We start from the raw sequence: 10,779 nt of genomic DNA on the forward strand, positions 1-10,779 counted from the left end.
GCCCAACAAAATAATAACCAAAAGTCAACCTATAGGGTTATACTTCACATAACATCGAAATAAGATTATCAACTCAAGACTTGCAAGTCTTGTTAAAAACACCTACTCCTCCTCTATTCATTCGACTCTCTGCAACTTGGTCCTGTAATTGACCTATATTCCCCCACACTTCTCTAGTATCCCTTTTTATGTCTCACATATAATTCAATTCTTTAAGATTAGGCAGGCCCTGAACTAACCTATCTATATCCCCTATCAAAACGTCGCATCCTATGCTCTTTAAACATGTACACACCTGATGAAAAACACATCTCAATACTAAAAATTGTTTAACTTCTTTAATAATACTTTAACTTGAAAATTCTGTTGTTTTTACAAAAGAAAGAAGAACCAAAGATATGACCAACATCACTTTTAAAATATGATTCAAGTCTACTCTGCTCCAGATTGTATCTAAGAAATATTTCACATAAAACTCTGTAAATTAGGTTCAACATTGGCAATCAAATACTCTTCGGATATGATCCGAAATAACCGTACGACATTTTAACAACATCCAAAATAAATACTTTTTTTGTGTGCATTTTCAAAGTGACATTTTCTATTACATATCTCCATTGACCATGTCCTCTTTCTTCTTATATCGTTATCTAAATGCGAATATATCTAGAGTATATCTCGAGAAGAAATATGAGAGTAAATGGTCCCTTTGTTATTGGCATTCGGAAAACACATATTTGATATGTAAGCTACAATAAACACCTTTACATCATCGCACACCATAGATGAACCGTCAATCCTCCAAAGCAAATAAACGAACGAATAGAAAAACTATAAACGCAAAACGCAAAATATGTAAAAGCAGGAAAGAGGAAAGACAGGCAATCCATCTGGCAATCGGCCGTATCAAGTAGTCTAAAATTATTTACTTGACGAATAGACGTAAACTGCTGGTCAGAATTGTGCATGTTTTACATACACGATCCATCCGCGTTTCGATCTATAAAGGTATGGCAACAATTACAGGTTTTATTGGTAATCGTCTCCTGACCAGAGTTTCCGATGCATCTAACGTTTTCCACAATCAGCAGTATTTTCATTTTCATTGCCTAAAATGGAAATTTTACATGTGGATGAATCCTAAACTGCTTATCAAATATATACATTTTCGGTGGGTATTGTAAAGACAAAGCTATAGGTTTCCTGTTTTTTCCGGGTTTGCTTTATGCTCTGAAGATCATGGATGAGTATTTTCATCAAAGTCAAACTCTAAAGCCAAACACTTAAAGACAACAAAATATCAATGTATTTTGAACGGATTACGCTTTTTAAAAGAATCAACACGACCTTTTCCCTATATATGCCCTTTGTCAAAATATTAGATACGAAAAGGAAAATGTATGAAACTGAGGTAATACGAAATCGTAACTATGAGTAAGAATGATTTACAAAAAGGATAAAGTACAATTTACATACTAAATGCTGTATTAGCACATGGTTATCATACTTGCTAAAAATGTACTGACATTATCATCGTCACTATACAAGTGGATGCAGCAGTGTATAATGAATGTATAGTATATACAAATGAAAAAAAGAAAGCACCTATTTCTCCTCCTTTCCTACAACACATTTATATTACACTATATATATATATATTCCACACCGTGTTGATAGATGAGAAGGATTTGTGCGATTCATCGGGAGGAGTGGCCCTTCGAAGGGCCGTTTTTAGAAAATCGTATACAGGAAATGCTGCGTTGTTGAAATTAGTTTAAAAAAATGGTTGACTACCTAATACTTATTATATACCTCATTTTAAGATTCTTTACTAATCCTGTCTTCTGATTGGTTGAAAATGCAGTCATGTTCTTAACCATGCCCGCTAATTGAAATTCATAGTCATTTTTCCCGGCTCTACCGGTTTATATCCATTTTTCATAGCACTTTTTCCATGGCTGTGAAACGTGACGTCATTTTGCTGCGATCCCCATTTTGGTTTACGTGTTACCGTATAAGTTTCTTTTGTGCGATGACCGATGCGCAATACCGTTAACGGTGTTTGAGTGCAATTCGATTTTGGTCGCTGCATTCAGGCGACGAATCTACCAATCCACGCAGCGCAGACGACCGATCGCCATTTTGTGTACTAATCTCGATCGCAAAATACTGGGGTTTTTTGTTTCCAATTTTTTGTCAATAAAGAGGCAAAATGGAGGACACAGCTATGCCAAGATTTCAACTTATGGATGACATTCAGCTGCAAGACTTAATCGCTTCTGCTGATAGCAAAAATACGAAGTATGCAGTAAAATACGGCATTAAAATATTTGAAGAGTTCTTGCGAAATGTCAACACGGACCTCGGAGATGTAAACAGACTTCCGAATGCAGACCTGGACAAGATCACAGTCTGTGTAAATATGTTGCGAATTTGTGAATTTATAAAGTTACTGTTCATGTTCTACTGTTCTACTGGAGCACAGCTTGTTGGTGAATTCATCCTCTACAAAAGTTACTGTTCGTGTAAACGTGTTTGGTATTCCCTGTTCTACTGGAGCACAGCTTGTTGGATTTCATACTGTACACAAGTTATTGTTGGTGATAATATTCATGACTTCAAAGAGATGGAAACCTAAATGGGTGAGTCAACATTTTCCTTTTTTTTCGGTATATAAAATATATATTGACTGCTTTTAATATTCGAGGCATAGTTGTTTCTATAGGGTCTCGGGAAACTCACAACCTGCTATGACCCCGCGGCGCAAGCGCCTTGGGGTCATAGCAGGTTGTGAGTTTCCCTTGACCCTATAGAAACCACTATGCCTCTCGAAGCAGTCAATATATCCTTACTATAACCATGTTGATACAGTTTTTGCCTTTGAATATCCCAACAAAATATGAAAAATAATTGATAAAACAATAACAATATAGACTAAGGAATGGAGTAGTTGATTTCAAGATAAAGTTGAGTTCTGTTCATTTGATTGCATTGTGAAAGAAACGTTGTAGAATCGATGAGAAAAAAATGATCATCTAGGATATAAGTATTAGTGTGTACTGCAAGGTTTTGGAGTCATCAACATGATAATACATTTAGCTCAGTTTTAGTACAGTTACAAGCACTGTACACAAAAAGATGTAGATGGGACTACACGAACATGTGGCATAAAATTCCGTCCCGACTTTTATGATGTTACATGCCATATTTAGAATGCATTTGAAGGGCCATGCTTTTCAGGGAACATTTGTTATCTTATGTTCTTCCACACTTGTATAATACAATGATAACGCTCACAAAGTATTTAACCTTCTCTTTAAAGTGCATGCTTAAATACCCAAGTTATTGGCCAAGTAAAGAACCAATCTTTGCAATACAACCCCAAAGAAATTTGGCGCAAGCAATGTGACAATGCACAGACTTTCTTGGGCAGACACGAGCTTAAGCATGCCACGACTGAGCAAAAACGGGCACAATACAGAAAGAATGCGGCATGCTATTGTGGTCACCATCTTCCTACTGTTATGAATTTTTTTATAATTTCCTTAATATAATGCTGATAATTGTTACAGCATTGAGCTGCAAGTGGAGTTGTTTATATATTTTATACGTAATAAAATTCAGCCTAAGGGCTGCCAATTTCAGTATTTTAATAATGTATTCAACCAACCATCAATGCGTTTTGACAAGGTTCATATGAGGCACCAAGCAACCTCATCATAAAGTGTCACGTGATAAATTAATAATAGTAGAGTCGTGTACATTATGCCACACCAGGCGCTCTGTCATTATTACAACGGCATTAGCACGGCTGGCATTACAGCGCCCGAGCAGTTTTAGATATATATTCCTGCCAGGTACCCATTTTTACTAATGGATATTTGTGTGGCGAAAGGGACTCGAATCCCGCATCTTGTGGTTCACAGCCCGGATACCTCCAAAATATGATTTGTCACTCTAGCTCCAACATTTTATACGACAGAAGAAGACAATTGAACGAAGAAGAAGAACACGAAGAAGGAGAAAAGGAAGAAGAAGAAGAAAAAGAAGAAGAAGAAGAAGAAGAAGAAGAAGAAGAAGAAGAAGAAGAAGAGAAAAGAAGAAGAATGGAAGAAGAAGAAGACAGAGCAGTAGCACAATTGTCAATTTTGCAAGTCAAGTTTTTGGAATCTTGTTTTGTTTAAGTTGTTAGAATAAGAATTGTGATTGCTTAATGTATTTTCACTCTGCTCATTTGCTACCTCGATTTCAGATTCATGCCCGTTTGATGCCTGCCTCCTTTTACTCTTTTTCGCCGACTCCGCTTATAATTCATGCTCCTAGATGCCCCTTTGCATTATTGGCCGGTTGACTTCCAATTTATGTCCATAGATGTCTCCTCTAACAGCTCATTGGTCAACGTGACTACCACTTTCATGCTTGCTTAATGCCTCCTTGCATTCCTCATTGTTAGGCTTGATTTCAGGGTCGTTGTCGCTAGCATTTTCAAACCCCCTCTCATGGACTGGCATGGTGTCAGATGCCTGTTCGACAGATACCTCCTGATACTCCTCACTGTCCGCTTCGTTGTCAGACTCATCCCCGCTTGATTTATCTTTACGCCCTTTATCGGCCGGCTTGGCAAGTAGAATTCTGGAATTATCGAGTAGCATGACTTCCTCAGCTAGTTCCACAAATCCAGCCCTGAACAGATTGTCAATCCTGTTTCCACGAGATTTTAACTTGTCCGTGATTAATTGCTTCGGTGATAATTTGTCAAACTCTTTCAACCAGTTTCTCACCCACTCCGTCACAAGTGTTGCTGTTGTAGTATTCTGATCATCCTGAGCTTTCAGTCCAAGGTGTTCACGGAGCCTTTCCAGTTCGTCACCCTCCAGACTGTTACATATGCGTTCTACAACACTGGAATCGACTTCCGTTGTGTGATGCCCACCTACTGAGGAAGGAAAATCAGAAAAATTCCAAAAGATTGGCACTTACTTTATTTGTAATAAAATAAAATGTGAACTATGACAAAGCAGAAAATTAATAACTGGTATGTGTAAAGATAACTTATGGACAATATACAATATACATCAATACCTAAGCATGTAAATAAACTTAATGCACTATTCGAATCACATGGGAAGGGGAGGGAGGATGGAAGGGGATGGAAGAGGGGGACCTCGGTATGTAGTGGTCCAGTGGTTAACAGTGATCATGGGTAAGGTTCTTGCAGTGACTTAGTTTGCTTTTGCCCTCCCAGGCAGGATCAGGTGACGCATACCTGCTAATACTTTCCAATAATTCAAAGCTAGCATATCAGTTGCAATACAAAACAAAATATTATAAAGATACAAATCTAAATAAATCAGTAGATTATAAAAGGTGCTAATTATGTCAGTCTTGTATATTGTACATTATGGGCTGATTGTTTGTAATGTTGCATACCGGCGAGGATCCTATTGGCAATGTCAGTTCTTCCAGCAGCGCGAAGACCCGAAGCTAGCTCGAATCTGAAGTGAAGTGGCTGTAGTCTAAGCTGATTTCTCCAGATCGTCATAAGTTTGACGTCGTCGTATGGGCCTGTAGTTCCTTGAAAACCTGAAAGAACATCTTTCTCCAATCCAAAATGCTTTACCAATTTTACGATTTCGTCTTCCGACAAGTCCGTTGTCAAGTTGCAAAGTTCGCTGATGCTTGCGTCATAACCTTGATGCATGGATTAGATAATTTTTTAAGGGGTTAAACAACAAATCCTAGGCTGGGGAAAGTAGTCAAGATCTTGTAAGAATGTGCACATTTCGTGAAATAGATCCAAAAGAGCTACTTTGCTTTATACAGAACGAGAGAGTGACCCTTTGTCTTAATCATTCTGAATTTATACAATAATTAATCTGCTCATGCATGAGGAAGAACATATCAAAGCGCTGCAGTCCTCATCCGAATTTCATGAAACATAAAGGCATGTAACAGCTTTGAAATAAATTAATCTTTATTAAAATGCGTTCTATTACATGAACTTATAAATACTTACATTCATATACACTGTTGGTCATTAAGGTGGAATAATTATTTTTACCCCAATTTATGAAATGATTTTGACAATGATTTATTCCCAAGAGATGTAAATAATAATACACGTTCTCAGATTTTATCGAATAATAATCTGCGAGTGTTTGTTTTGCGTGACTGCTAAATCACGTGTGTGCTACTATGCTAATCAACTAGGGGACCTACGTCCTTAAGTCATAACTGACAGTAATGAGGATTAATGCATCACAAAAGGGCACTAATATAGCTGATCGACACAGTTTTTAGTCTGGGGCCTCACAGTAACGAGGCCATTGTTTAGCCACTGATTCATGACTATACACAGCGAGGGCTAGGGTACGTCGCCGCCTACACAAATACAACAAAAACAAAGAAAATGCAATGAATTATCAATAACTAATTGCAATCCCCCCGGTCCAAAACAGGACACATTTCTCTGTAGGGCCTTGCATTCAAGGCATGCCCACATGGAATTAATTTTATGAAAGGGATCGGGGCAAAATGCAATGAATTATTGATAATTTATCGAATTTCTTTGCTTGTTGTATTTGTGGGGGCGGCGACGTACGCTAGCCCCTGTTGCGTACGGTCATGATTTAGTGACTAAGCAATGACCTCGGTACTGTGAGCCACCATGATCAAAACCGTGTCGATGTGCTATATTAGTGCCCTTTTAGGAGGCATTAATCCTCATTACTGTCAGTTATGACTTAATGACGTAGGTCCCCTAGTTGATTAACATAGTAGCATACACTTGCTTTAGTAGTCACGTAAAACAAACAATCACAGATTATTATTCAATACAATCTGAGAATGTATTCTATTATATAGATATATTAGGAATAAATCATTGTCAAAATCATTCCATAAATTGGGGTAAAAAAATAATTATTCCACCATTATGACCAACAGTGTATATGCATGGCATTCGTAATTACCATAGCTTTAAATTAGCAAGTATAGTGCCTTGAATAGATGCGTCCGAAAGGTGTAACCGTACTTGCTTTAGGCAAATTTAAGTTTAAAATTTTAGAAAACCTGAATGACGGTTTTGATGTCAGTTAGCCTAATAAATGTCACATCGTTATTTTTACCAGCTCCATCTGATAATGATCATATTTATTTGGTGTTATCTCTCCAACAGAATATTATGTTTTTCCACATGTATGCATTTTGCCTTCTGGACGATGACTTGAGTGCCACAAACGTCAAAAAACTACTTTAAATTAAGAATGTTTCGTGATATAGGTAAAATGCTCAATCGGTTAATGTTCCTTACCCAAATAGCCTGAACGAGCAACATCGAAGTATCCAAGATTTCTAATGGCAAAACAGAAATCACGGCGGCGATTCATAACAAGACCAGTCAACTCCTCCATTTGTTGTTTCAGAAGATGTATAGTTCCTTCCATGTGTGGTTCCCCAACTGTTTTTTCTTTGACCATGTCCATTTTAAGAAGCGTTGCCAATGGCCAAACATCGATATAAAACGTAGTCCATGCCAAACGTACCAGCTCAGCTTGGTAAACATGTTTTGCAGGAAGTCGGTCAACAATGCATCCTAAATGGAAAGAGACAGAGAGCAAATTTTGTACCGAAGAAGTATACAGCGTAATGATTAGCATTCTATGGGTGTTTGAACGTACTCAGGACGTTTTGAGGTCGGCATGAGAACGGTGTTTTGTTTGCATGTTATGTTGTACAGTAGATACGGTCTCCCTAGTCGACTAAAAGACAGCAAGATAGATCAGAGATAGCGACGGCCGTCTAGACCAACATCACACATAACCAACAAACAACAACATAAATCGTAAAGCAAATAAAGAAAAATAGTATCGTCCTCGTGGGCAGTTGATCTACATCAATTAGTGAACATTCAACATGTTAAAAGGCAACAAAGATTACATCAAAAAGTGTTACCATTAGATATGAAATCTCTCGACAGGCGGGTTCAAAAATTGCACATGTGTTGTTAACCGTTCATAATAATAATAATACAAATAATAATAGTGGGTTCTTCTATAGCGCTCATGTCTGTCAGACTTGACACTCCTGGCGCTCCCGACTATTACCCTGGCCTTAGCACGGCTGCCATTACGGCGTTCTATCATTTTCAGGAATAATTCCTGCCAGGTACCCATTTACATTAACTGGGTTACGTGTGGCAAATGTAGATCGATGTCTTGCCAAAGGACATTAGTCCGGTGACATATTTACTCGACCACGACACCTCTACATCAAATGAATGTTATAAATTGTGCCATCCAACGTAACCTATTCCAGTATAATCCACACATTAATTGGTGTACCGTCATTTACTTGCAATTGTAAAGGGCTTCAGAATTTGTTCCACAACGTGGTAGTAAGGGGTGGGTATAGAGTGGCGATTGAGAAATTGACACTGTCCCGTGTCTTTTACGGTCAAATGTACAATAAACAAATATTATGATTAACAATATTTGTTTTCTCTCTTTTTAATTTCTTCCTTTCCCTGTTTTGTATGGTTTAATTTGTTCAAAGACATTTTAATAGTTTGACGTGTCAGTTGGGATGTGAAAAGAACGTACCTGATAATTCCATAGAACTGAGTGCTTCTCTCAGCTTTTTACGGCGTTCGTTCATTTTACATCTATTTCTCCATTCGGTGAGATGAAGAATATGTGATTGCTCTTTGTCGTTTTTTATCCCGAGTCTTGAGGTGAGTTCTTCCATCTGTTTCATGGAAGTCATGCTTGCAATCACGTTCTCCAGTTCATCATCGTTCACGTCAAGTACTTAAAAACAATAGATAAAATCAAATATTTATAGTACTCGTTATATCCTGTACTTTCGACTGAAAGTAGACCGGTATTATATGTTATAAAGTTATCACTCCATATTTTATGCTGATGACATCAGGAAAGCAACCCCAATCTTATGACAATTTTTCATTACAATGCACAGTTTACATCATTTGAAAAATGAGTTGTTCAATGCGTGTTATTTCATAATAGAAATGATCGCTACAAGAACAACATTATAATTATGATAATAATAATAATAATAATAATAATAATAATAATAATAATAATAATAATACTGCCATAATTTTACAACCAAGTCTCGTCATGTTTAGTTATATTTACTTCGTGAGGTCCAGCAATCATATTCTTACCAAGCATATGTTATTAGTACCAACTTTAGCTGAGTTACAATCAAGCTGACAAGGTATTTGCTTCTCCTGGGTGGAGAGTAGATTATTTAAGTAGATTGATACATTTTTAAAGGTAAATGATGTTACTAAAAGAACCGTGACACACTTTTTGAAGGATGTATCTAGCCAGAGGTTTTGACTTGGTAAAATTCCTATGGCCTATGAGCAAATGTTTCGTATTCGAGTGGTTTATCCGATTAACTAGGAAAGCAACAATCGTGGTATCGAGTCCCGGCACGGAACTTATGTCTTTGAGCAAGGCATTTTATCTGCATTGCTCCTCCCTGCCCATTTGTGAATGGGTAGCATGCATATTGGTTCGATTAGCGTCTGCGACTAGCTGGAATGTTCCCCCAGGGTGGAGAATGTACACTGTAATGTATAGGGTAGTAATTGAATCCAAAGATGGAGTATTAATAATAATGATTGCCAAGCAAATTGGTCAGTTTGTGATAAAACGCTTTGTAAGAAACATATTTTATCGAATTATTAGCTATGGCCTACTATCTACATAATACATTTATTTCCAGACAATTACCATGACTGTCATTCGCCTCGTTCAATGCATCACTATGGATCGAAACAAGGGCCTGCAGGGAATATCTTTTTGATTCTTTGATATTTTGGTCTCTCCAACATCGCAGCTTCTCCAAATCGTCACCTTCCTCGTCAACTGAGATGCCTAGCTTCTCAAGAAACAAAGGTATCGCACCTGTAGGAAGATGCTTTAGCAAGGACGCCAGATCATCATCGAATATACTGCTGCTATCTGTGAGTTAATCAAAATCAAATAATGGCATAAGATAATGTGTATGGCTCAAGTGATAGATCATGTACCTTTCTTTTGTCACAAGAAAATAAATACTGATAAATAAAGAGTGCACTACCTACTAAAATATATAACTAAAAGTATACTCACTGAACGTCCTAGCATCAGGATGTGGTCTTTCAAGATTATCACCTGTTTTAACCCTGTAGCTGGTTGTCCCAAATGCATCTGGAAAACATAAAAAGAAAATCACGATAGGTGCTACAAAGTAACGCTTCGCGACATCTAAAATGTACTTGATAATAAGTAATAACTAAAACAAACATACTTTTTCAAAAACAAAGTTTAAGTTAATTTTGTAATGGAATCTTACCCGTCATATCATGACGGCCAATTTTGATGGTGGCATCATCAAGCCAGCATCTCTTCTCGAAGTTGCAGCATTCCTGTCCTTCTATCCAGTCGTTCACCATTGACTGAATGAGAACAAGATCTTCGTTGTTTTCATCCATGATGGTGGCGATTGTATTCTGATCGGTGATTCCTACGGTCTTAGCAATCCTCTTGCAATGTCTTTCTGTCAGTCTGTAGACGAAACCTTCTACCTCTTGTGGGGATATCGCCTTCATTAGTTGATCAGCAACTACGGCAAAACAAAATATCAGAAGCCGTGAGATGTCCAGTGTTTAACTTGTATAATTTTTTCTGTATGACTACACTAATTACAATAACATCATAAAGAAAAATATGAAGAAGTGTGATGGGAAGAGGGGAGGAGATAAAG

At 37.4% G+C, this 10,779-nt stretch overlaps 1 protein-coding gene across 2 annotated transcripts; it reads right to left on the reverse strand.

Annotated features, from left to right (window-relative positions):
* Positions 1-4,050: 4,050 nt before the first annotated feature.
* LOC100893097 lies at positions 4,051-10,629 on the reverse strand. 2 transcript variants are annotated; one of them, XM_030978144.1, is made up of 7 exons: positions 10,369-10,629; positions 10,146-10,223; positions 9,765-9,995; positions 8,601-8,807; positions 7,313-7,594; positions 5,431-5,691; positions 4,051-4,933 (listed from the first exon to the last, which is right to left on the reverse strand). In XM_030978144.1, the coding sequence occupies exons 1-7, from the start codon at positions 10,622-10,624 to the stop codon at positions 4,389-4,391; spliced, it is 1,860 nt and encodes a 619-aa protein (XP_030834004.1). In that variant the 5' UTR covers positions 10,625-10,629; the 3' UTR covers positions 4,051-4,388. The 2 variants fall into 2 exon arrangements, with proteins under 2 accessions (XP_030834004.1, XP_030834003.1); XM_030978143.1 differs by having other exon boundaries at positions 4,051-4,936.
* Between the last annotated feature and the right edge of the window lie 150 nt (positions 10,630-10,779).

Source organism: Strongylocentrotus purpuratus, unplaced genomic scaffold (assembly GCF_000002235.5).
Source record: "Strongylocentrotus purpuratus isolate Spur 01 unplaced genomic scaffold, Spur_5.0 spur5_scaffold_1, whole genome shotgun sequence".
Classification (NCBI taxonomy): Eukaryota; Metazoa; Echinodermata; class Echinoidea; order Camarodonta; family Strongylocentrotidae; genus Strongylocentrotus; species Strongylocentrotus purpuratus.